This window comes from Anabrus simplex, chromosome 12 (assembly GCF_040414725.1).
Source record: "Anabrus simplex isolate iqAnaSimp1 chromosome 12, ASM4041472v1, whole genome shotgun sequence".
NCBI classification, from domain to species: Eukaryota; Metazoa; Arthropoda; class Insecta; order Orthoptera; family Tettigoniidae; genus Anabrus; species Anabrus simplex.
The window spans coordinates 36664316-36690254 of record NC_090276.1 but is presented as its reverse complement, the minus strand read 5'-3'; the positions used below and the strand labels follow the sequence as shown (position 1 = coordinate 36690254).

The following is a 25939-nucleotide window of genomic DNA, read 5'->3' as shown; positions in this document are numbered from 1 at the left end:
CCAATTTTCACATTAAACTTATTTGTTTCACAACATATTAGGGTGGTTTTTTTTTTTAACATCTGAAATCTCAGATGCACTTCTTCAGACATTACTGCTTGATGTGCCACTGATCAATGACAATGTGAAATTGCTTTAGGAGGTATTTGAAAATTGGCTTAAAGTGCTAACTGCTCAAAGACTGAATATATTCATTGCTGTTTCCAAGATCCCATGGCTTTAATGCCAAATATTTTGCTTGATTTCCAGCCACTCCTGAAATGCAGTGGTTTTAAATACCTTGATTCCGTGGTGAAAAACTGGGTGGATGTGACAAGAATGTTAATCATAGGATCGTTGTAAGGTGGTTGAAGTGAAAACAAAATTTGCCTATGTTTTGCGATACGAGGATGCCACTGAAGTTTGAAGGAAAATTCTACATGATAGTGGTGAGCCCTGCACTGACTTGTGCTTGAAAATGCTAGAGATTCTCTGAACACCATAAGCATTGTCTAAATGCCACAGGGATGAAGATGCAGGGAAAACCCACATTTGAAATCATGGCATCAGAAGCATATTACTCATGGAGAAGGTTTAGCATGAGTGGGTGACATTGCACAAAAAGGTAAACGGAACTGGGCGAAAGATATGGAACTAAGAGAGCCGTTGACTTTCAGCTACTTGGGGTAAGAAAAAGAGAAAAGCCTAAGAACAGATGAGGCAACAACAACTGCTTCACAGCTGTACTAATGTTGAAACACAAGCAGCTGTCAACAAAGTGCAACTGGATTTTGCTAACCCTAGAACACAGGTGCTCAGCTGGGCGCCTGGTGAGGCTAGCCCAGTGCGGTCAGGCTGACCTGAAGTAAATGCGGGCAGCTTACGTAACAAGCCTACTGTACTTCACAGTGAAGCGAGAGAGCGAACACACTTTGCAGGGAAGCGAGAGAGCATTGATGTAACAGGCATACGGGGATAACAGCTAGCCTCTAAATGACAAGTGGGAGTTTAATCACGAGTGAGGACATCGATATTTACTATCCAAGATTAAAGTACAACATTGTAAATGTATCTACCAGATTGATATACAGTATGCCTTCAAATAAATAACCTCGCTGATTTTATTCCCGGTAAGCATGATTGGATTGTTGCCGAGTTTATTAGATAATTTAACCCCAAACAACCACAAGCCGCAGCTTATCCACCTTAACTCCACTTTATATTAGAACTGTTTCTAAAGCACCTCTTAAAATGTACATACATGTCCCATGTCATTCCATCTATACGACGGGTCGGCGAATGAAGCCCCTCCACCAACTTCCATCTTTGTACTTTTCTCCTTCTTCAGTGTTGTCTCAGTCCCCTCCTCGTTGCTGAATGTTGTTTTCACCATGTCTGTATATTGCATTCTTGGCCGCCCTCTTGGTCTTGAATGTTTTTACTGCAGATCATACCTTTTTCTGGGTATGCGATCAGGATCCATCGTTCGCATGTGACCATACCATTTGAGTCTATGCAGAGTTATGTTATCCTGCATTCTGCCAACCTGAGCCATGTTCCTGATGTTCTCATTACGAATGTTATCTCGCCTTGTTTTGCCAATCATCGCTCGGACGAATCTTATTTCAGCTGCCTGAATCCTTGCTTCATCCTTTCTCCTCATGGTCCAGGTGTAATAGTGAAAAATGTACTTCATTACATACATTAACAAAATATTTGAGGTTGTAGGCCAAAGTCTTTATTGTAACCTACCAAAATACATAAACTGCAATGAACATAAATTATTACTTACAACGAAAATTGAAAATGATGTGGATTTCTGCCCACATCACTGTGGTTGGATAGCATTCGTTCATCGCCTGCCAGCCCACCCACTTACAGTGCTGAGCACCTCTGCCCTAGAGGATCTGCAGCAGAGCTCCACAAACAGATGTCATCAATGAAGATACATCGATGAAAAAACTAGGAAGAAGAATATTAGTTAAAATTCTTTATTAGTGCTTAAATTGTTAATGAATACTACGGTGTTGGTGGTGGTGATTATTATGGTTTCTGGGCAATCTTAACACATTCAGAGGATGAAGGTATCTGAAAAAGGGAAGGTTGGATCACAGAGGCCGTGAAAATGAAGACTCCTAGAACTTGCAAACCTAATACCACTGTGGTTGGTAGAGAACAAGAGTTGACCAGGGAAGGTCGGACAGAACAGATGAAAGTATAGAGCCTGGCAGAAATAAGTAGAAGCAATGTCAGGATTCAGCTAAAGGCCCTGTGGTTGCCAACGGACTCTCCCAAGTTTGATTATGATGCTGCTTGTTGTTTAAAGGAGCCTAACATCTAGGTCATCGGCCTTGACTCTCCCAAGTTTAGAGCCCTTGGGGGTTCTTAAAGTAGGCAAGGTCAAGGGATATCGTGGATGAATACCATTTTCTTTAGACTATACAGTAGAACATTAAGAGTAATATTTTGAATATTATATTGTCAGCCTAGTGAGAAAACTGCGTAACTCAATTGTGATCAAAAATTATTTTTTTATGCCATCCATTAACAAAACAGGGGCTGCCTGACCAAGGTGATAAAGGCATGTCGGTTCGCCCGGAAGGACGTTGGTTCGAATCCGCATCAGGAAGTCGTAACATTTAAGAAACTAGATTTCTACTGCCGGAGGTGCACATGGCCCTGAGGCTCACTCAGCCTACACCAAAAATGAGTACCAGGTTAGTTTCAGGGGGCAAAGGCGGCCAGGCATAGAGCTAACCACTCTACCCCACCTAGTGCCGAGGTTACGGATAGTGGAAGCCTTTACCTTCCACCCCTCCGAGGGCTTTCATGGCCTGTACGGAGATGACTTTGCTTTGCTATTAACAAAACATGTTACTCGCATAATCACAAAGATTTATGTCCATTCAGTGTTGCCAGATCTACAAATTTAAAAAATCAGCAGATTGTACATAAAAATGTCAGCAGTTTTAATAAAACTTTCTGTAGTTTCTTGAGCACTGAAATGTCATAATGTAACTAAATCAAAGAATGCAATAGTCATGTGAAGTTATGAGAAAAATATAACATTTCACTCACCCGTACTCTGTGGCCACTATTCTTCTTCTCTTTCTCCCCACTCTTCCTGTAGATATAGTTATTCATCAGGCATAGAAATTTTGAAGTCGTAACAGGATACAGATCTGTATGCAGGTCGGGGATTTCTCTTACAATTAGAATGATGCTGTCAAGCGTGAGTTTTGAGTTCAATAAGAGGGGAGAGATTATGTAATTTGAGCCTAAAATGAATGTGGGGAAGTGCCTAATGAGTGATTTTACCAATAAAACATCACACAGTGAGACGAGGAGAGAGTTTTTGGCACAAATATATTATGTACCTTTATTTGTTATTATTTATTTTCCTTAAATTCGGATTAGAATATATTTAGGGGGATTTTTTGGGGGGGGGGGTCATGTGCATTTTGGTGAAATTTTGGGAGACCTGGCAACGCTGTATCTGTTGCTTCATTGACTTTTGCTGTGTAAGCTAAAAGGAAACCCATGACTCCAGCGTGCCAGATGTTAGGTTTTATAACTGCATAACTCCTCCATCTGTAGTAGAAAGAGATATAGTAATTGCACACGTGTTTAATCCCAGTGTTTGCTTGCTTGCTGTTTAAAAAGGCCTAACATCTAGGTCATCGCACCCCACCCCCCAGTGTTTGGTGCTAATTGCGTTCATACAGGGTGGTCGGATATAACACGAATCGGGTATATGAGCGTTCAGAGAATTGATAATACTGATAAGTAATTTGAAAAATAGTTCCATATCTCAGGCCGTTGTCATTTTATCAGCTGAGCGAATTAGATTGCTTTATTAGAACAAATTAATTTCATTTCTCCATATTGACTTGCAATTTTAAGATTTAAAAAATGTCTATAAAAGAAACTTTGTCAACTATTCGGTTATGTTAAATAGTTTACTTTGGTATTGCACGTTTCAATCCTTATGGGATCATCCTCTGCGAATATTAAAATTCATAATGAAGGCAAGTTAAAATAAACTAGGTACAAAGACAGTTAATGATGATGATGACTGTTGTTTAAAGGGGCCTAACATCTAGGCCATCGGCCCCTAATGGCACAAAATGTAAGGACAATTAAAAATCCATAATCCTCCACTGACCAGAATTCAAAATGTGAGAACAACGAATGAACGGATATGATGTTAAAACAATCAGTGGATCCGACCCACAGTGCCCCACATTCCCAGAAACTAGCGTTAAATAATAGTATTACTAACCAAGGGACTGCTTCTAAAGCACAATACTGAATCGATGATGCTTGTAGTCGAAACGAGTCTGAAATCCAGGCCCCTCATAATGGTATTCATCACTAGGAAAGTAAAACCATGGTATTTGTCATGTTGCGGTACTAATCAAAAATAGCGTAGACTCGCAGTATTTCACACATTATTGGTACTACTCACAGGAAATGTAATGCGCACATGTAACACAGACCTATAGTGTTTCGCACATTGTGTCGCTGTTTACAGGCATCACAAACCTATGGTGTTCTAACCACGGGGACTCGCACTATCCCGTGGTGTTCCTCACATAGTGGGTACTAATCATAGGCAAGGCAGAACCATGGTGTCGCTCATATAGTAGTACGAATCGCATGCACTGTAAAATGCATCCTGAGCACACACTGTCGCCTACTAATCACAAACCTATTGTGTACCTAAAATACTGGTACTACGAGCAAGTAAATGCGACCCATGGTGTTCCCTGCAGGGTGGTACTAATTACAAGTAGTGTCATGGTTCTAATTTGATCATCCATTGGTCGCCCCTTTTAGTTGCCTCTCACAACAGGCAGGGGATACCGTGCGTGTATTCTTCATCTGCGTCCCCCACCCACAGGCGGTCAAAGACATTTAAAATAAATACATCACACACTAATATGTTAAAACCAAACCGGTAAAAATCTTGCTGAATTTCCATCTAAAATTATCAAAAAGTTCTGATTTGTGCTAGTGCTATCCGATGAGGTAGTAGAAATGTTGAAGTGCAATAATAGAGGCTAGAATGTTCCCCTTAAGTAATCAAACGTAATTGTCATTACAGACTCTTGCTTCTTAAGTTGTCAGTAAGGAACATCAGTGAACAAAGCTGTGTTTGAAAAACCCAAATAGTGAGAACAACCGAATGATATTCAGGTGTCAACAACACAAGTCAACCCATTCTGAGGCTGGAAGAGAATTTATTTCTTAACAGAGACACATTATTAAACACTCAGTATTAACCTCCACTCACTACCATCTTACAACTGGCGTGGTGAGAGTGCTGACCTCTGGGTACAGGCTCGTGGCAACAGGAAGGCGATGGTCACCAGTGGCCATTTTTGACAAAGCTGCTAGATGTTGCATAGCTAAGCCATGTTGGATAAAATTACAACTGTCGCGCAGGGCAGCCTAGCCAAGAAATTAGTTTATGCAACACTATTAGAGTTTTCAGAGACGCCAAGGTGAAAGAATTTAGTCCTGCAGTAGTTCTTTTCCGTGCCAGTAAATCTACAGACACAAGGCTGACGTATTTGACCAACTTCAAATACCACCGGACTGAGCCAGGATCAAACCTGCCAAGTTGGAGTCAGAAGGCGAGCACCTCAACCATCTGAGCCACTCAGCCCGAAACTTTTTTTTTTTTTTTTTTTTTTGCTAGTGGCTTTACGGCGCACCGACACAGACAGGTCTTGTGGCGACGATGGGATAGGAAAGGGCTAGGAGTTGGAAGAAGCGGCTATGGCCTTAATTAAGGTACAGCCCCAGCATTTGCCTGGTGTGAAAATGGGAAACCACAGAAAACCATCTTCAGGGCTGCTGACAGTGGGATTCAAACCCACTATCTCCCGGATGCAAGCTCACAGCCGTGTGCGGCCAACTCGCCCGGTAATATGGAGATTGGAGGAATACCCTGTTCTTTATGACACTGGACATTACGACGTCACGGCGAGATACTGAGAAAAATAGCCAGCAAAGTTTGGGAAAGAAAGCATTAAAAATGAAATTTTTTTTTATACTGGCGCCAGACTAAACATCTATTTAACAAAGATACATGTACCTATTAAAATGAAGTTATGCATACGTGATACAATTCGTTTACTTTTTAAATTATCAAACAGTTATTAAATTCATCTTGGTTACCTATTAATGCATACATTTTTTCTTAGTTTAACAAAGCGCTGTTGTCAGGGAACACTCCCAGCAGCTGAAATTTTTTTTGATGCTTCACTGGAATGTTTTATTCTATTTGCTGCCAATGGAAGCAATTGATCGCACCTTAAAGCTTTCACAGGATCATAATCACCATTCACTTCCATTAAATTGTGAATACCATCCATCCGACTTCTGCTAAAACCAAAATATTTCTGAAATTCAGTATCAGAAAACTCTGTACTAATCTTGTTTAGTTACTTCTCACTTTAGTTTTCTTTTTCCTCCGGCCAGTAGTTAAAAATCATGAAATTTAAACATTTATAATCTGATCTGGATTCCAAATCCAGCGCATGGAGAGAATGACTGCCATCACTCTTCCTCAACCATTCCTCTACTGGACTTGATATGCAGACACACTACCAAGACCTATTTCTCTGTGCTGCTATACCACCTTGTTACGCTCTGCTGCAATGCCTTCAATACACAGCCAGCGTTGCTCTTGTAACTTCAAAAGGTACCATTCATTAGTCTAGTCTTATCAGTACAAGGACTTGCACTACACTGAGTGGCCAAAAGTAATGGGAAATCACTGAAATCCTGTTCTTTATGACACTGCGCATTAAGATGTCAAGACGAGATACTGAGAAAAAATAGCCAGCAAGATTTATTATCATAAAGATAAGTTTGGGAAAGAAAATATAAAAAATGAAAACATTTTTTATACTGGCACAAGACTAAACATCTATTTAACAAAGATACATGTAACTATTAAAATGAAGTTATGCATATGTGATACAATAACAAGTTGCTCCTGCACGAGCTCTCAATACGGCGAGGCATCAACTCTACAAGGTGTTGGAATCGTTCTGGACGGATCTGGTCCGACGCATCTGCACTGCTACACACAACTGGTCTTGTGAAGCTAGTGCGGTATTCATGGAGTGTACACCAACATCAACAGCATCCTATAAATGCTCGGTTGGATTAAGATTGGGGGATCTGGAGGGCCAATCCGTGGTCATAACCTCACTGGAGTGCTCCTCCAACTACTTGCGTGCCACCACAGAGCAGTGACATGGCATCTCCACCAGAGTATTCGAGGGCCAGAAAGGGATGCAGATGGTCTGAAAGAATGTCCCCATAACTTGCACCTGTGAGCGCTCCCTGAAGCCAGACAATGGGGCCTAATTGTGATCATGAGAATGCCGCTCAGACCAGAACTGAGCCACCGCCTGCCTGGATACAACCTTGTTGACACGCAGGACCCATAGCTTCATGGGGCATACGCCACACTCTCAAGTGCCCGATCAGCTTGATAGAACTGGAACCAAGATTCATGGGACCATACCACACGCTGCCACTGTTCTATGGTTTATTGCCGATGTTCGCAGGCCCATTTACTTCATTGAGCTCTGTGTGTTGAGGTGTCAGCAAAGGGACACAAATTCATCATCGGCTCTTGAAGCTTAATACCAATATAAATGGTCCGTTATTGGACATTATAAATTTTCCAGCTAACTCATTCCTGTTTGCCAGCGTTTCGCCCCCGTGTGCTAGGCTGGGCTCATCAGTTGGTAGGTGTGCTAGGTACCAACTGATGAGCCCAGCCTAGCACATGGGGGCGAAACGCTGGCAAACAGGAATGACTTAGCTGGAAAATTTATAATGTCCAATAACGGACCATTCATATTGGTATTATAAATTTACTCATTCGGAACAAATGTTTCAGATTCCCTATGGGAATCAACATCTATATCATCTTGAAGCTTATGCGGTGCAGTTGCTTCCTTATAGTCCTGGTAGAAATAGGTTCCTGACTCCCAACATTCAACTGGGCAGTGATCTGACTTACGGTAGCCCGACGAGCGCCCAGTGTGATTCTGCGTAGGCGACTTGATGTCTGTTCGTTAAACACCTGTGGTCTTCCCGTGCGGCGGTTTATGCGGGTGGTAACATTCTCTCTACGATATTAAAGATCTACCCACGACATTGTTGACCTCGGAAACCCGAATTTGCGTGTAATCTCTGCAAAGGTATGACCCATGCGCCGTGCACAGATGATCGTACCACGTTCAAAGTCTGTTAACTCGCGACGTATTGCCATCTTCACGACACTGGCATCTGTGACAGACTGCTCAGCTACGCCGCAACGCTCAGGGGTCATACACTGCACATTTTCTAATGGCACACCCCTTCCCGTGGTGATTATTGTTTTAAGGCTATCAGTTGTACTGTAATCAGTATTGTCAACCAAAAAGGTGATATATGACTGACTGACTGACATACATAAACTCAATAAAAGTGAAAACAATTAAGGGATAGACTTGCCTAAATGACATGAAAAGAGGAAAAGGCTTCACCACATACCTAGTAATTAGTACAACCCAGAATTCTAAAATGACACCAAATAATACTCACCAAATTTTCAAACTCTTGGAATTTCTTCTTTGGTACACTGGGTTAAATTACAAGAATTCAAGTATATGTCCTTATAATGATGGACATTAAGTTATAATCACACTATGTACTGTATATGGGAATGTGGCTCTCTTGACATGCTTATTTAGCTAGGTTGTTCTGTGTTAGGTCTCCCTTCATCCAGTCTGCAACCCTCATATCTTTTGTGGACTCTCCTGTTCAAATGCCCTATGATTTGTGGCAGAGGTTTCTGCATTTATTTCATAGCTCCTGAATGAACAGGAATGGCAAAGTTGCCTATAATAATAATAAATAATAATAATAATAGCATGTGGCCTCTGGAGAGGCTTGGTGGAAGTCCTTCGAATTGACGCCCTATAGGCAAGCTGCATGTCTGCAAGGATGGGGCCCTGTCTAAGATGAATTCTAATGCTGAAGATGGCACAAACATCCAGCCCCCGAGTCATAAGTATTACCTAATGAAAGTTAAAATCTGACCTAGACGGCAATCAAACTGGAGACCCCTCGCAGTCCACCACCCTATTGTAACGGTTCACACTATTAACGGCAGCCCTCGGATGGCATGGGTTCGATCCCAGGCACTGCCACAAATTTAAGAATGGCAGGAGGGCTGGTAAGTGGTTGAAATGGTCCACGCAACTCACCTCCACTAGGGGTGTGCCTGAAAAGAGCTACACCACCTTGGGATGTGGACACAAATTTATATGACAATGGCTAAGCCTGCCACTCAATAATTTAATTTAAAAGCTTACTGGAAATAAAACAGAAGCCCTATTTCATAAGGCTACTAGCGGTTTGAAGATTTGTAATAATTTTACAATATGGTCCATTAGTATTAAAATGTTAATTTATTCTATAATATACAATAGTAAATTCAGACTTCTGAAACACAGTAAGTTTTATTTTGAATTCTTCCCACATGAAATGCAGACTAGCATAGAGAAGAGTACCATTTTAAGAGATGATTATCCTGTATTAAATTCAGCCGTTGGTAATCCGAACAGAGCGATAATATTACAGCACAAGAGTGGTGCCACAATATTCCGATAGACATGAGCGACGACAAAGAAATAAAGCAACAGCTTCTTATTTTAACTACAGGAAAATGGAGAAGTTTGAATATCATATCATTTTATTTATATTTTATTTAATTAACAAGAAGAATTTGTACAATGGAAATGATTTGGCTACATCTTAAGTTACTGATTTACTGATGGATCTTTACTGGGACAAATTAATGGGGTCCAGCACAGGATCTGAAACAAACAAGCAGAAATCTCTAAATACATATCATTCAGGAAATAAATCCTTTCAATAATGAACAAAAAACTTCACATACATTGGCAAAAAATGAAATCCCAACACCAAGAAGACTAGTTCAGAGGAATGCAATTTAAACTAAGCAATTGTCTAGGAAACATTTATTTGATTAAAATTTCCAGGTTACAGGTTCAGAAATGTACGAGAGGACATGTGACATGGTAGATGGTAGATGTGACCCCTGCAGTTGCCATGATTTTAAATGCAAGCATGCACATTTGCATGCATTAGGTCATAGAGGTGCCATATGTTATTTTGTGGGATGGAGTTCCACACCTGTGCACTTGGGCAGTCAAATCAGCAACGGTTAATGCTGCTATTGGATGAAACTGGATTTGCCATCCCATAATGTCCCATATGTCCTCAATGGGTGAAAGTCTGGTGATTTGGCAGGCCAAGACAACTGGTCGACATCATGCAGAGCATACTGGATTACAGCAGCAGTATGAGGATGAGCATTATCCTGTTGGAAAACACCCCATTGAATACTGCAAATGAATGGCAGCACAAACAGATCAAATCATTAGTGTGACATACAAGTCTGCTGTCACGGTTCTTGGGATAATGACGAGAGTGCTCCTCCTGTCAAATTAAATTGCTCCCCAGACCAAAACTCCTGGTGTACGTCCAGTGTGTCGACACAGCAGACAGCTTGGCTCCAAGCACTCACCTGACCTCCTCTTTACCAACCTATGACCATCACTGGCCCCAAGACAGAAATGGCTCTCATGAGTGAAAAGAACAAATTTCCACTCCAACCTCCAATGAGCTTTAAGTTGACACCACTAAAGTTGCAGATGGCAGTGATATAGAGTTAGAGCCATGAACGCTAGAACGTCTGGCTTGGAGCAGTCTGTCAAATAATTGATTTTTCACAGTTCGCTGTGTAATTCTAGTGCCATCTGGAGCTCTAATGGCTGCTGGGATGAAGTACAATCCACCATAGCCATGCGGCTCTGTAGTGTTCCGTATGCACCCGGACCCCAATCTTGAGACAGTGCCTTCCTGTGACCACTGTTGCCAACACCGACGCACTGTGGATACATCCCTGGCAAGCCTTTCTGCAATATTGCGGAAAGAACATCCACCTTCCCGTAGTCCTATTATATAACCTCGTTCAAACGCAATAGGCTGGTCATTCTGCCTTCTTTGTCTCCTTAAAAGCGTGTTTGACTCACACCTACCTCACAACATCAACATCAGATGATGACTACTGCTCATGAAGTGTATTTAAAGCAAACTTGCTTTGCAAGGTCATAATGGAGCTACAGCGCCACTCTTCATTGACCAGCGCGCGAATATGAATAGGCATCATTTTTGAGAAGCCAAGGTGTCGGAATTTAATCCCGCAGGAGTTTTTTTACGTGCAAGTAAATCTACCGACACAATGCTGACGTATTTGAGCACCTTCAAATACCCCCAAACTGAGCCAGGATCGAACCTACCACGTTTGGGTCAGAAGGCCAGCGCCTTAACTGTCTTAGCCACTCAGCCTCACTTCTATTACATACAAGACTACTTTGAGTAAGACATTCAGAATGACCGCAAGTTATTTAAAACCAACTCTTGTGGAGAAGATAAACTGTCTTGCTGACATTGCACCTCTAAAGACTTGTCGACAAGTTGCTGCTGACTATCTTAAGGGTAACAACTTAAGTCTACCGACTGCATGGTTATCAACTGTCTCGCTCTAAATCAAAATCTAGAGAGAGTTTCTCCTTTATTTCAAGTTAAGCAAGACTTCTGTGGAAATCAAATCATCCAGATTGAATGGAACCACACAAACAGCTTCCAGCTGACTACGAGGACTGGGTTGTATTGAAATCACTTAACCATTTAAGAACTGGTGTTGGGTTTCATTCAAAAGACACCAAGTGCATCTGTGGTGAAGAACACACAGTGAAATGTGTATCAGTGCTCTTTGTGTGTCTTCCTGTTCTGAACAGGACTTTTTGTTTGACAGTGAAAATGCCCTAGATGTGGCATGCTTCTCGACAAAAACCATCTGGTATATTTGGTTAAATCACTGCACTTCTTTATACTTTATGTAATATATCTTTCGTGCCAGGGAGTAAAAGTTACGATATATTGTGTCCTCGTAGTACAAGTCGCTGATTATTTTGAACAGTTAGTTGAAGAAAATGGTTATTAAAAAGCAAAAATAAAATTTTCTTAAATAGGTTAATGTAGGCCTATTCATTTCAAACTCTTGACAATTAATACCGTCTCTGTTTTTAAAACTTCAAACATATGTCCTGAAATACAGCTACTTTTAACTTATATACAGATAGGAAGAACAAGAAAAGGAACCCAAAATAGGACAAACATAAAAGGCAGGTCAGTGTGTGTATTAACGTTTGTCCCGTCCCCTCTTTCTGTTGCTCCCTCTTCACTTCTTTTATTTCATTGTTAAAAATAAATGCAACAGAAAGGAAGGAGCTGGACAAAAGAAACTGATGATTAATCATTAATATTTGCTTTACATCGCACCGACACAGATAGGTCTTATGGCAATGATAGGATAGGAAAGGGCTAGGAGCGGGAAGGAAGCGGCCGTGGCCTTAATTACGATGCAGTCCCATCATTTGCCTGGCATGGAAACATGTTTTACGCCTACATTGGAGCACTTAAAATCAAACTATATACATTTAGCTTTCATCATTTTTCTCCTCTCCCAAATCTCTTCATTCTTTCCGACTTGGGTGCCCTTTTAATTTTATCAGACATGACATTGTTTTCGTTGGAAAATTTTTAATTTAATGTAAGTCTTATAATTTTGTTCTTCAGAATCCTCTTCTCTTTCGTATTTGTAATTGGTAGAATATTCAACTCTTCTAAATCATCTTGGACTTAATAATAATAATAATAATAATAATGTGTACATGTAAACCTGCTCTGTTTGTATTTGACTTTTTTTTTTTTTTTTTTGTTATGCTTCGCTTCTGAAATAAGTAAATAACTTTTATGCTTTAGAAAGAGCGTTGTGAATACGCTCATCCTCAAACCTGCAGAGAGTATGTGCTTAACAACAGTTTGTCAAATTTTATGGTGGAGGATCTTTAAGAACTTCATAGTTGCCTGACAAGTACAGTCCTGTAACCTAAGTTGTCTAATCTTGATGTTGTGAGAACGATCAGTTCTGTTCTTGCAAGATGTACATGGAAATATTTCAATTTACATTTATATTAAGAATGTTCATGTGCTATGTTAAGGGGCACAAGTTCAACCATTTGTGAGCTGTATGTGCTCAATAATTATGTGTGATCCAACGTATCATTCGACTGGATTATCACGAGGATGAGCAAAATTGAAAACGGAAGTCAAGCTACAGTTCTACTGGAACTCTCAGTACCTTCAAGTTTGCTAATAAATCACTAGTGTCAGTTTATTGACTAAATATTTTGTCAGCATTATTACCGAAGCCAAGAGTTATCCTAGAGACATATTAAACAATTTCATTTAAGAGTAGTATACTTTTAACATTACATTATTTTGTTGTATGAACTGTAGATTAGATATTGTTATTGTGTTTATTTGCTCTCAGTTAACAGTTTCCCTATCCTCAAAAGCACCTTTTCAGGTGTGGGTAAGATAAGGCCTGCCACTGAAATTGGATTCCCGAACCATCCGACACGACCTGAGATTGTGACTTATTTGATTTTTATTTTTGAATTTATACTTATTTTAAAGTTTATCTACCTGGTGCTCAAGGTTTATGTTCTGTAGCCTATGGCTACAGTGAGTAGTGACGAACTGTTTTGTCAATAGCAAAACCATGCTGTAGTACATACGATGAATCGTTTGGTCAATGGCATGCCAAAGATAATTTAATACAGCATGTGGCCTCCGGAGAGGCCTGAGGCAGGTCTTTCAAGTTGACACCCATGAGCCACCTGCAGATCTGACAAAGGGGTTCAACCTAGGATGAAACCTGATGCTGAAGACAGCACAAATGCCCAGTTCCCAAGCCAAACTAAATAACTAATGAAGGTTAAAATCAGCAAGGAATCGAACCTGGGACCCCTTGGACGACAGGCCACCATGCTAACCTGTTAGCCAAGGAGCCAGAAGGCTATACTGGTACGTAACTGCTACAGCCTACCTTTGAACTGGAAAGTGGGGAATTTAGTCATGTCGGCACCCTCCTTGCCACCATACTGCTTTGCAACCTTGTCCAGCTCAGCAGCCAGCTCCCGTTCAATATCTGGTGTGGGGTCTACCATCTTTCCTCCAACAGAACTGGAAACAAACAATAATTTTGTTACCATAAAAACATACATTCGCTGGATTGTCCTATGATTAAGCACCATAATATTCCTTCATAATTTGTAGAATTTCAGGGATACTTATATTTCTTCCAAGGCAATAATATTTATATTCAATTCTTTCATAAAATATTTTATCTAACATTTTTATATCCTTTTTTTTTTATAGATCAAGATATATTGGTATCAGATTCTGAAGTTAGAAAAAGAAAATTCAAGTTTACTATATTAGTCAAACTATTACATTTGAACTATACTGTGTTTAAGTTCTATTAAAGTGCTACCACAACTTTGACTCGACCGGTCCAGTCCCTGCAAGAAAAACACATGGTGATGCACATCCGGTTATGTAAAGAAAAAGAGTAGTGTTTTGTGACGTAGATATAAGCAAACCGTCACAGACGGAAAGATACAGAGAAGAATAGGAATAAACAGAGAGATACACACAACAGGCTAGTGTGAGAAGAGAATACAAAAAGCAGAAACCAGAACAAATATGAGAACAAACAGTTCAAGAGTAAACTCCACATATTCAAAGATTTCTTATATGTTTGTTCTTCAAAATCCAATTTGTTGCATTGTAGTACATATGATAGAGCACCAACAGAAAATTTGCTGACCATACTGAGGGTTTATGGGGTCAGATGCAGATCATTAAAGCGGCGGTGGCGGCGATTACTTTACGACGAACTACAACTGGGCAAACACCCTCTATTGGAGAAACTTTTCATCACAACCAGACAACACAACACAAAACATAATTGCATTCTGTAGATTTACACAGTCTCAGTTTTCATTCTTCTTTACCAGTAAGAATACTTCTTGGAGTGGGTTGGAGGGTCCCTGACAAGCATAAAGTAAGGATCTCACCTTTCTGCTACTTCAGAAATTGTTTTACATCATTTTCCTATGATTTTTCTCTTACCTGAACATGCAATCTGGGTAAGGAATGATGGTAGAATGAGTTTTTGGTTCAAAATAGTTAACAAGGGTTAGACAAGGCTGCAATCTTTCACCTTTATAATTCATAGTTTGCATGGAAATAAGTCGCAGGGAGAGATTCATGGAAATAAGTGCACCAGGTTGTTGATGGGTTCGCCCTGTCAATATTTATTATAACCTCGTTAATTTAAACAATTATCAATCGTACATGTTTTGAGCAATGATCACTCTCTTCACCAGTGATAACAACATCATAAGCAAAATCTCATTAGATACCGATCTAGAAAGCCAAGAATATGGCCGAGAGGATTCGTCATGCTCAGCACGACACCTCATAATCTGCAGGCCTTCGGGCTGAGCAGCGGTCACTTGGTAAGCCATAAACCTTTGGTGTTTGGTTTGGGTCTTAGATAATAAGGAGATTTTGCTTATGATATTATCGCTGATGAAATGAATGACCATTTCTTGAAACATGTACGATCAATGATTGATTAAATTAATGTGCTTATAATAAATATTGACAGGGCAGACCCATTAACAACCCTGTGTACTTATTTCCATGAGCTTTGTCAATATGGGCCAATATAAGGCAAAAAAAAAAAAAGTCAAATTTGGGAGAGATTCAGTCAGATGGAAATGCAACGACTTGATCCTAACGGCAGACTGTGCTAAAAGCTTGCAATCTAGTATCTTGGAGGTTCAAAAGATGGGCAGCGAGTATGATATGAAAATTAGCATTTTCAAGATTAAAATGAAGCCAGTAGGGAAAAGACCTACAAGCACAATGTTAGGTCAGCAATACAAAACTGGACCAGGTGGATCATTTCTAATACTGTACTTAGGATGTGTATTCTACCAAGATGATAGTATAGGATGTGAAATTTAATCAAGTAGTAACAGGTTTAATACAGTGAGATTGCAATCAATGGTATTCTGTAACGAAGAGAGATTTCAGAAAAATGTATGCTTAGATCAGACTGTTGCTGTATGGCAGTGAAAGCTGGGTGGACTTAATATGTCTTATTCATAAGCTGGATGTAAAAGATATAAAGCTAGCAAGAATGACTGCCAGTACAAACAGGTGGGAACAATGGCAGAAGCTGACTCGGAATAAGGATACAGACGAAACACCGAGCAAGCAGCTGCGAGTTTGCATTTGGGAGATAGTGGGTTCGAACCCCGGTATCGGCAGCCTTGAAGATGGTTTTCCGTGGTTTCCCATTTTCACACCAGACTGTACCTTAATTAAGGCCACAGCTGCTTCCTTCCCACTCCTACCCCTTTCCTCTCCCAACGTCACCATAAGACTTATCTGTGCTGGTGTGACTTAAAGCAAATTGTAAAAATAAAAAATAATTTTAAAAAAAGAGCTAAGAATGAACTCAACAATTAAGTCTTGTATAAACAGGCTTTGGTAGTGGGGTCATTTGAAGCGAATGGAGGAGGACAGGTTACTTGGGAGAATAACAGGGTCGACCATGGAGGGAGGGGGAGTTAAACATGCTCAGTTTTTAACTATTTTAAGATAAGAAATGTAGAACAAAACGGGGAGATCACGGAGCTAGTTGCAAATAGAGGATTAAAGGAGTGCATACTTAATTCACTGAGATTTACAGATTGGCCGCAGTAGGGCAGTGCATCCCATAATGAAGATGGATGTATGTAATATCAAAATAAACATTTTCTGACCATACACATCACATTGTCTAGCCAGGCTCATCCTGCTATGGTATGGAGCAGACTGTACAGCCAGCAACTCGACGCTGAAAATCAGGCAGCGAAAAATAACTCTACCCCCTACATGAACCAATAGCTTCGGCTGGAAAAGCCTTCATAGTAAGGCAGTTTGTCCCCAGTAGAGGAAAATGCAAGTGAAATCCCACTATAGGTAGCTTCTGCACTCCAGTGGAGCAGCTACGAAAGGCATCCATTCTCCATGTTAGCAGTAGCCTCTTTTACGCTGTCAGTAGCTGACATCAGGCTGGGACAATAGGTGGGTTGATTTTAACAACCATATAGATACAGACCCTACTCTATGCTGATGACGTCATGCTTGCAACAACCGCCAGTGAAGAGCTGCAGCGGGCCTGAACAAACTGGCTTTCCGAATTTGAACTCTGCCTTAATGCAAAGGCTGAATACATGGAGAAGGCTCCATCCTAGTCAACCACCACAATCTGGCAAAAGCCGTATGTTCCATAACCTAGGTTCCTGCCTACAGAGTGATGGCAATATTTGAGCGCATGTAAATGTAACCTGGATGAGATGGAGAGAAGTTACCGGCACATTATGCAATTGAAAGATCAGTACATCTGATATCTAGGAACTACCGAACAGTCATCTGTCCAGTGGCATTGTACTGAACAGTGTGTTCAACCTAGAGAAGAGGTGCTCACGCTGGGCATTTCGTCCTGTGGGTGCACAGCACTGTAAGCAGATGGGCAGGCAGGCAATGAGCGTATGCTATTCAACCACAGTGACATGGTTTCTTCACAGGCTGTGAAGGTTGGACTATGTTCTCCCAGTCACTCTCGATCACTGCAGCGATACCAGAGTTTGAAATGGAGGCAGAAAATAATTTTCAATTGATGTTGTAAGGAATAAGTTATTTCTGTTCATTGCAGTTTATGTATTTTGAACGGATACAATAAAGAGTTAGGCCTACAACCTCAAATATTTTTGTACTGTATGTAATGAATTACAATTTTCACTATTTTATTTTAAGAGGTGGTTTAGGATTTAAGGTGGATAAACTGTGGCTTGTAGTTGCTTGGGTTTAAATAATTTGATATACTCACCAACAATCCAATTATGCTTACCAGGATTAATATCAGTTAAGTTATTTTTTGAAGGTATAGAGTACTGTATATCTACATTTACATTGTTGTTGTACTTTAATCTTGGATAGTAAATATCTGTCGTCATTCGTAATGAAAATCCCAAGTCATTTAGAGGCAAGCTATTATCATCGGATGCCTGATAGGTTTTAAACACTATTTTCACAAGTTCGGTTAACAGGGAAAGTCATGTAACACACCAACACTGTGCAATATATATACATTTTTAATAATTCCTAGTTTTATGTGGCTAAAATGGAATTCAAATTTCATTTTTTCTCTCCCCTCCCCTCTAGTCGCCATCACTGAATGCAAGGACAGTTATGACGGTATGTTCACATCTTGAGAAGAGTGCCTGGAATTGTCCGAAACATATCTTACTACAGGAGAATCCTGAGGCAGATCTAAATAATGATGGCAGGACACCGTCAATGCAGGTATGGAAATCTGAGATCCTAGAGCATTTGATATCTAAGAACTTCCGAACTGTTGTCTATCCAGTGGCATCGTAATGCACAGAGTATTGGCCCACAACTGAAGCCACCGAGCATAGTCTCCACAACATGGACATGTGCATAGTCCATTGGACAATTGGCATTTCTCTCTCACATCATATCCACGACACACCAAGAAGACAGTTCATCATTACCCCTATCTAAGAGGAAACACGAGAAGGACAGTTATGATCAAATGGTCACATTTTAAAGTTGAAGGTTCAGTATCCAGAGGCAGACCTGCATAACAATGGTAAGACACCATCAATGCTAGTATGAGAATCGGCTGCATACATTTGACTGAAGCCCGAAGCAGAGTGACGAGGAAAGATGCAACAAGTGTTCTGGGTAGCACTTAACTGGAGGGGGTGCACGTTTAGAAAGAAGAAAATCATGCAAAAATGTTAATAATAATAATAATAATAATAATAATAATAATATTGATTTTTACGCCCGACTCCATGGTTAAATGGTTAGTCTGCTGGCCTTTGGTTCAGGGGATCCCGGGTTCGATTTCCGGTTGGGTGAGGGATTTTGGCTCGGGGGCTGGATGTGTGTGCCGTCTTCATCATTAGGATTAATTGTAGGTAGGGGCCCATCCTCACAGACGCACAGGTTGCCTGTACAGCGTCAAACCGAAAGACCTGCACCAGGCCACTCACCATTATTATTATTATTATTATTATTATTATATTGTAATTGGGGATATACCCTGTTATGGATGTATTAATTAATAAATATTGATTTTACGCCTCACTATTTCTTTATGCTTTACGAAGATGCCGAGGTGCCGGAATTGTGTCCTGCAGGTGTTCTTTAACATGCCCGTAAGTCTACTGAGATGAAGCCGATATATCTAAGCACCTTCAAATACAAGCAGACTGAGCCAGGATCAAACCTGCCAAGTTGGGTTCAGAAGGCCAGCGCTCTACCATCCCGAGCTACTCAGCTCAGCATAGAAAAATGATGTGAAACAATACCTTAAGATAGCAGAGAGGAGAGATCTACCTTTATGCTTGCCAGGTACCCACCACTAGCCAATACTGTCGCAGGAGATAACAGAGGCCTGTGGACTGCTTTGCAAACCTAACCTGCCCCCAGTCCAATGGTCTAACCTATACAGTCTAATGCTCTTCTCACTGTCTGCACAAGTTGGGGCATAAGTTCAGCAAGACTTACCATTTTCCAGCGCACCCATCCAGGCACGATTGCTCTGTCATTTGTTTCTTTCTCGCTCGCGTCCCGCACGATCGTGCGGTGGACAGACCTGTTCATATAAAGAACTAGTCATAGTGAAGCGGCGCTACTTTTGAATTTACGAATCTCATACGGCGACAAAGCCATTGTACTGGATATGTTAGGGTAGGTTAGTGACCAAACAATTGGTCTAGATACGTTAGGGTAGGTTAGTGACAAAGCCATTGGTCTGGATTAAGCACAGGGGTCTGGGGGCGTGGAAGCTGCAAAGCGACCCGAGGCCTCTAGTATCCCGCGTGACACCTCCACTGGTCTGGATGGGTTAGGGTAGGTTAGTGACAAAGCCATTGGTCTGGGGGCATAAGCCTCTACTATCCTGCACGAGTTTTTTAAATCTGCAAGCATGCTGTACCCTCCCCTACATTAAGGTGAGTTGAATAGAGTTCTTTCTTTAGAGATTGCATTCACTTGTGTATTTCTTGTGCGCGGGTTGGTAACGGTATTCATTTTACTTCATTGCTGGGAGTGACGTCATATCCCATTATGTCTCACCCAATGGAAATGCTGGTACGTAGTTAGGCGATGGACTATAGGGCGTGATAAATTGTATTAGGTTATAAAAGCAAAATTCTTTCTGTGGGATGGCGAGTGGATTATTGGCAGTCACAGTGAACACATCTCTCCTCTATAAGGTATTCCAGTTAAGATTTGTAACATATTGCATCCTTATCATGCCATAAAAGTGTGGTAAGTCATTTCTACCCAAGCCTATACAGACTAATGGTCTTGTCACTAGCCAATACTGTTGCAGGACATAACAGAGGCCTGTGGGCTGCTTTGCAAACCTAACCTGCCTCCAGACCAATCGTCTAACCAATCCAGACCAATGATCTTCTCACTGTCTGCACAAGTTGGCTGGCTTTTTCATTATCTGTGAAACTTTTACTGATACTTCGTTTTACGGGGGTGAGTGGTAAGGAGGGAGCTATCCTGGTTCCGGTAATACTGCCAGGAAATTAAATTTGAATTGAATCGATAGTATGATCGATCAATATGAATTTTTTAAACCTTAAGCCAACAACTGGGACACACACACACACACACACACATTATATTACATTTCTCGATGTGAATCTTGTACCTAGCATGAATTTTCAGAAATATCACTTTCACAATCGTCACTGCTATCTGCAGTACTAATAATTACAATCTCGTCCATGGCTATTTCCATGACACAGTCATGCCTCCAGTACTCCTCTTCCAGTTCTTTCACCTTTCTGCAATACCCCTCCCAATCTGCGGCAGGTACTGAATGGAATGCCTTGATGGTCAGTCGGAGTAAGTTAGCTCCTGACATGTCTCCCGTAATAGTTTCCTCACTCATGTTCAATCCTAACCTATATTTTGACTTTGCTGTGTTAACAACAACAGTGCTTAAAGTATTGCAATTATACCACCAGATGTCTCACGGCGATGCATAATCGATTCATAGTTTTTGTGTCAAAGGTTGCCAATACAAACCTCGAAGATAACCGAGCTCTACAGATTCAGCACTAGGAAGCCGAAGTATCACAAAAAGTTTTGTGGATAATACTGTGATATGACATCATGCAAGCCATGCCATGTTGGATCCTAACCTCCCTTTTGCATCCCTGCTAGTTAAGTTTCACCAGGCTCTGCAATGAGTGGGCCAATGCCAGGGAGGTCGTGACGATACATATCACATGATGTGCACTTAAACGCCGTGGAGTTATTATATCTCTGAATCTATGTGGAGAATTTATAACTTCATGAAATTCTAGTCTATTCCTTAAACACCAAAAATCTACAAAACTTTATCAGTAAAATTCTCAGACGGTGGGTGCCAAAGCAATGTTGTGGTAAAAGAGTCATCAAAACTATGACTGTGAATTCATATGAATGTCAGCCCACTGGCCTCCTTTCAGTACAGACAAAACGAGTTGTACGGTATTAAAACTTCCTTTAGACATGTGTATTAATTTATCATCCTCCACTCGACAAAAGAGATTAGACCATCACTGACTGAGATTTCATTTTTTACTTTCACAGAACTTGGAGCAACCACCAATCACACTCCTGGGCCGACGATATCAACAAATTCCAAAGAACAGAGTTGGCTCAGGGCTCTACTCAAGGTAGTTTGCACACATGACAATATGAACATTTCTATGTAAGTTTATTTAAATAAACTGACTACCGGTACTGTACTGATAGGACTGTATTCACAATGAACGTAGGCCTATTTCTGCTAGTCTGTTGTGAAGAATACAGCATTTAAAATTAAAAGTAGAAATGAATCTCTCAAACCAGGTCGTATGGGAACAATAATCAATTATAAACATGCTTACCTGCTTTTCTTTTGATATTCCTTTAATTTTTCTATAAATAATTGTTGGATAGGATCAGTAGCCTTTTGGAGAATTGGAGCACTGATTCCAATATTACGTCTCAAGAGTACAGGAAACCTGTGCCTTACAGTGTTCAGTATTTGTGACGATAGCATTCTAAAAAATGAAACACAAAATGCTTGACTTTAATATACAATCTAATAAACTGAATATACGCTGGTGCTACAAATGGTGCAAATTGCGGGTCAATGCAGTTCTGCATTTTAAGTTATTTTCTTAAAATTCAGGTCAAATTGAATGAACATTAACGTTATAATAAAGTACAGAAACTCTTCCGATGCAATATAACAATACAGAATGAATAAAATAATATTATAAATTCTTATTTAGCAGAATTTTATACCTGAATGTCCTTCTCAACTATCAGCTGCTCTAGCCAATATGGTGGAAGACCGTCTTGATACTATGGTTTCAAATTGGAGACTTTAAAAACACTAGATTTTCATTGTTATAAAAGTTATAAGTAGTGACAAGTGAATTTTAAATTACATAGTTATTTATCAACTGTTTTTAATTGCGCAATAGTGAGTTCAAAAGTTCTATAGTACTTTTCTTTGTACTTCTTTTTTTCTACTTTGAAGTTCCATTCATACGTCACGAAAAGCATGGGGCTTTCGACCAATCATATTACATGTTTTCTTTCATTCATTCATTTATTTAAGAACACCACTCGGCAGCCATAATCTTTGGGGTTTATGTTGTGAACGGTACTACAGCCAGTGTGTGCTTCGTGTTATATATCGCTCCACAGGAATTTTAGGCTAACGTGGGTTTTTTCTTGTCCACAAGGAAGCCAGCTTGAAATACTACCGGTATCATTCCAGTAGGTAAGTAAGAAATCGGTAACAAATATTATTTAACGATGTTTTTTGCACGGACTGTATGTGCGGGGAGAGTCGGTTTCCACTGTATTATAAAAATACATTTCTGGCTGAGTTTATCAAATCAACCAAGTAACATTCTTTTCTGGAGAATGTTTTGTCTAAAAATAAAGATTTCTTGAAGAGAAGACTGAGGATGAACAGCCGTGTAATACAGTACATGTGCTTTTGTAGAAAAGTGACAGTTTGAAACATTGATGTTAAATTAACCTTCTTCTCTTTTTGTGTGTGTGTGGATTTGGAGAACTATGTATGGGTTTTGATATACCGAAGTTCTTACATTCAATATTGTAAAATAACAATTCGGTTGACTTTGTTGTTGTTTCTTGCGTGTTTAAAGTTGCGCTCTTCGTGCGCTTCGCATGCGGGCAAAATCTGTTCGGGTACAGGCGTAACAAAGTGAATAGTGATATTTGTTTAATTTCCTTGGTCTTCCCATGAATATTAAGGAAATCCGAAACCTGTGATCAATCTCATAATACAAGTAAGTCTCGCGAAGAATTCTTATGTTTCATATTGGGGAAAAAAATCTGTTTTATTGTTGTCATTCTGGATGAAATAGACATTCTTTTAAGAACTGTCAGATGATCGATGTGTTATCGGATTTCTTTCAGTCAGACTGCATTTAGAGCTGTCGCCCAGGTGGCAGATTCCCTATTCATTATTTATCTAGCTCTTTCTAAAACGTTTTCGAAGAATTTCGAAATGTAACGATCATTGCCCTTGATTTATTCCAATTCCTTACTCCTCGTCCTGTAAATGAATATTTGCCCCAGATTGCCCTCTTGAATTCCAACTTCATTTTCTTATTATAAGTCATTCATAATTACCTCTAAGTCGAAGTGAAAGTATGCAGTAAATAATATAATGAAAAATTATTCGTCTATCTCTGACTATAGAAGTCAAATGGTCGGCTTGTTAGGAAAATTGTCATGCTCTATCGGTAGCGGTGGGCGGAACGTTGACCTCGGCAACAGCGTCCTCAGCCTGAGCATCCAGTGGTAGCCTGTGGCCACTGTTGTGCTTTGTGACCTCGCGAAGAATTCGCACTGGTCAGTATAATCTTATTGGAGCTGTTTATACTGTCTCGGCTTGTTAACGAATTTGTCATTTCGTTATTATGCGATGTATTGCAGCTGATTGCTCAAAAAATGAGTCTAATGCGTCCTCACAACCATTTTACATGTGGTGTAAAACAGTAGAATGAGATTTTATGAGAAATGTGACATCTTAGTTTAGGAAATGGTTTGTGATGTTCTGGAATAATAATAATAATAATAATAATAATAATAATAATAATAATAATAATAATATAATAATAATTCCCCTTACATGGAAGACAATCGTCCTTGTATACCACTGTTCTTTTCTTTTCTTTTTTCGCATTTTCTGTTAACTGAGAAATGAACATTTTTCATGGCTACTGATATGTGATTGAAACTAAGTCTGTAGGAGCAGTAGGCTGTAGCTGTCACTGTTATTTACTAATACTTTTGAATAAAACAGATGCCTTCATCTGTTCTAGAGCTGACCTTCCCAGCCCAAGTTGGCGGGCTCGATCCTAGCTCAGTCCGGTGGTATCTGAAAGTACTGAAATACGTCTGCCCCGTATCGGTAGATTTACCGGTACGTAGAAGAACCCTACGGCACAAAATTCCGGCACCACGGCGTGTTCGAAAACCGTAGAAGTAGTTGATGGAATGTCAAGCCAGAAAGAAACTTATTATTATTATTATTATTATTATTATTATTATTATTATTGTTAGCTGTAGTACCCAGCTCTGTTCGGTTACTTTTTTAATGTTTACTGTTAAGATTTGTATACCTGTTTAAAATGAAGTTTTGTAGATTTCTTTAGTTTGATGCTTATTGATATTTGACGAACTTTTTTTGGTAGATTTAGAGTTATGTGTTTTAGTTTGAGATTATTCACTTTCTCGTTAAACTTTGTCATTGTGGCAGCCCAGATTGTCTGGGAAGTAGCTGATACTTTGAAAAAAAAAGTAAGTTATAACTGTATTTTCGCGTCGCCGTATAGATATGATGTACACGATTCCAACTGTCACTAGGACTGTCACCAGTCAGCCTAGCGACCACGAAAACTGTGGATTCAACACTAATCTCGGTCATTTTAAACATTTTCTTCCTCATCCCTCGTGTCCGGCTCCATGGCTAAATGGTTAGCGTGCTGGCGTTTGGTCACAGGGGTCCCGGGTTCGATTCCCGGCAGGGTCGGGAATTTTAACCATCATTGGTTAATTTCGCTGGCACGGAGCTGGGTGTATGGGGCATCAGACGCGCAGGTCACCTACGGGAGTGAAATCAAAAGACCTGCACCTGGCGAGCCGAACATGTCCTCGGACACTCCATGGCCATACGCCATTTCTTTTTTTCCAACCCTCGTGTCGACGGAGGCTGAACTTGGAGTTAAGCGGCATTGGGAGTGTCACAGTTTACCTCAGTGACTCCGAAAGCTGTAGATTCTACCTTATTATCGGTGGTTTCCGATAATGTTTACATGTCCCCCCCCCCCTCCAGGGCTCTCTTACCCCGCACAGTATTTTTTTTTTTTTTTTTTTTAAGATAGTAAGTGTTATAGCCTTTGGTGGTGCTATTTGGGGATCCAACCAGCCTCTGGGCTGATGACCTAACAGACAGACAGAAGCAATCGTGCTCCACTAGCGTTGGCGCCAGGGAGGACATCCAATCTCAAAACAGGACGAAGTCGACAGATGTGACAGTTCGCGCCCGCAACTTACGAAAGTGGGGAAAAAGCGGTGAAATAATAATAATAATAATAATAATAATAATAATAATTGCGCGACAACCTGCTAAAGCCTTGGATATCAAGACGGCGGGCGCGCTCCCAGTACAGCATTGGGCTGGGTCAATTATTGTAGTCAGTAATTCGTCTTTATTTGTGGCGAAGTTAGAGCTCAAGGCCCTCTCTTACAAGAA

At 40.3% G+C, this 25939-nt stretch overlaps 2 protein-coding genes across 2 annotated transcripts in view; one reads left to right on the top strand and one right to left on the bottom strand.

Moving 5' to 3' along the window:
• Positions 1 to 9743: 9743 nt before the first annotated feature.
• Positions 9744 to 22566, bottom strand: ATPsynCF6 (ATP synthase, coupling factor 6). The gene is made up of 4 exons (XM_067156805.2): positions 22444 to 22566; positions 22041 to 22196; positions 14039 to 14175; positions 9744 to 9872 (listed from the first exon to the last, which is right to left on the bottom strand). The coding sequence occupies exons 2-4, from the start codon at positions 22193 to 22195 to the stop codon at positions 9838 to 9840; spliced, it is 327 nt and encodes a 108-aa protein (XP_067012906.2). The 5' UTR covers position 22196; positions 22444 to 22566; the 3' UTR covers positions 9744 to 9837.
• Positions 22567 to 22791: 225 nt separating this feature from the next.
• The window catches only part of pnt (pointed), a 942655-nt gene continuing 939507 nt past the window's right edge, over positions 22792 to 25939 (top strand). The window contains exon 1 of the mRNA XM_067156752.2: positions 22792 to 22927. The gene's annotated coding sequence lies outside the window, so the exon portion shown is untranslated. The remainder of the gene's footprint in view (positions 22928 to 25939) is intronic.

Bases quoted from the DNA above. Each gene is read 5' to 3' on its own strand.
- ATPsynCF6 (XM_067156805.2), bottom strand. From the start codon at position 22,195: ATGCTATCGTCACAAATACTGAACACTGTAAGGCACAGGTTTCCTGTA. The intron at 14,176-22,040 runs GTAAGCATGTTT...GTTTGTTTCCAG, and splicing joins GAATATCAAAAGAAAAGCAG to TTCTGTTGGAGGAAAGATGG. The intron at 9,873-14,038 runs GTAGGCTGTAGC...TGTTTGTTTCAG, and splicing joins CCCCACTTTCCAGTTCAAAG to ATCCTGTGCTGGACCCCATT.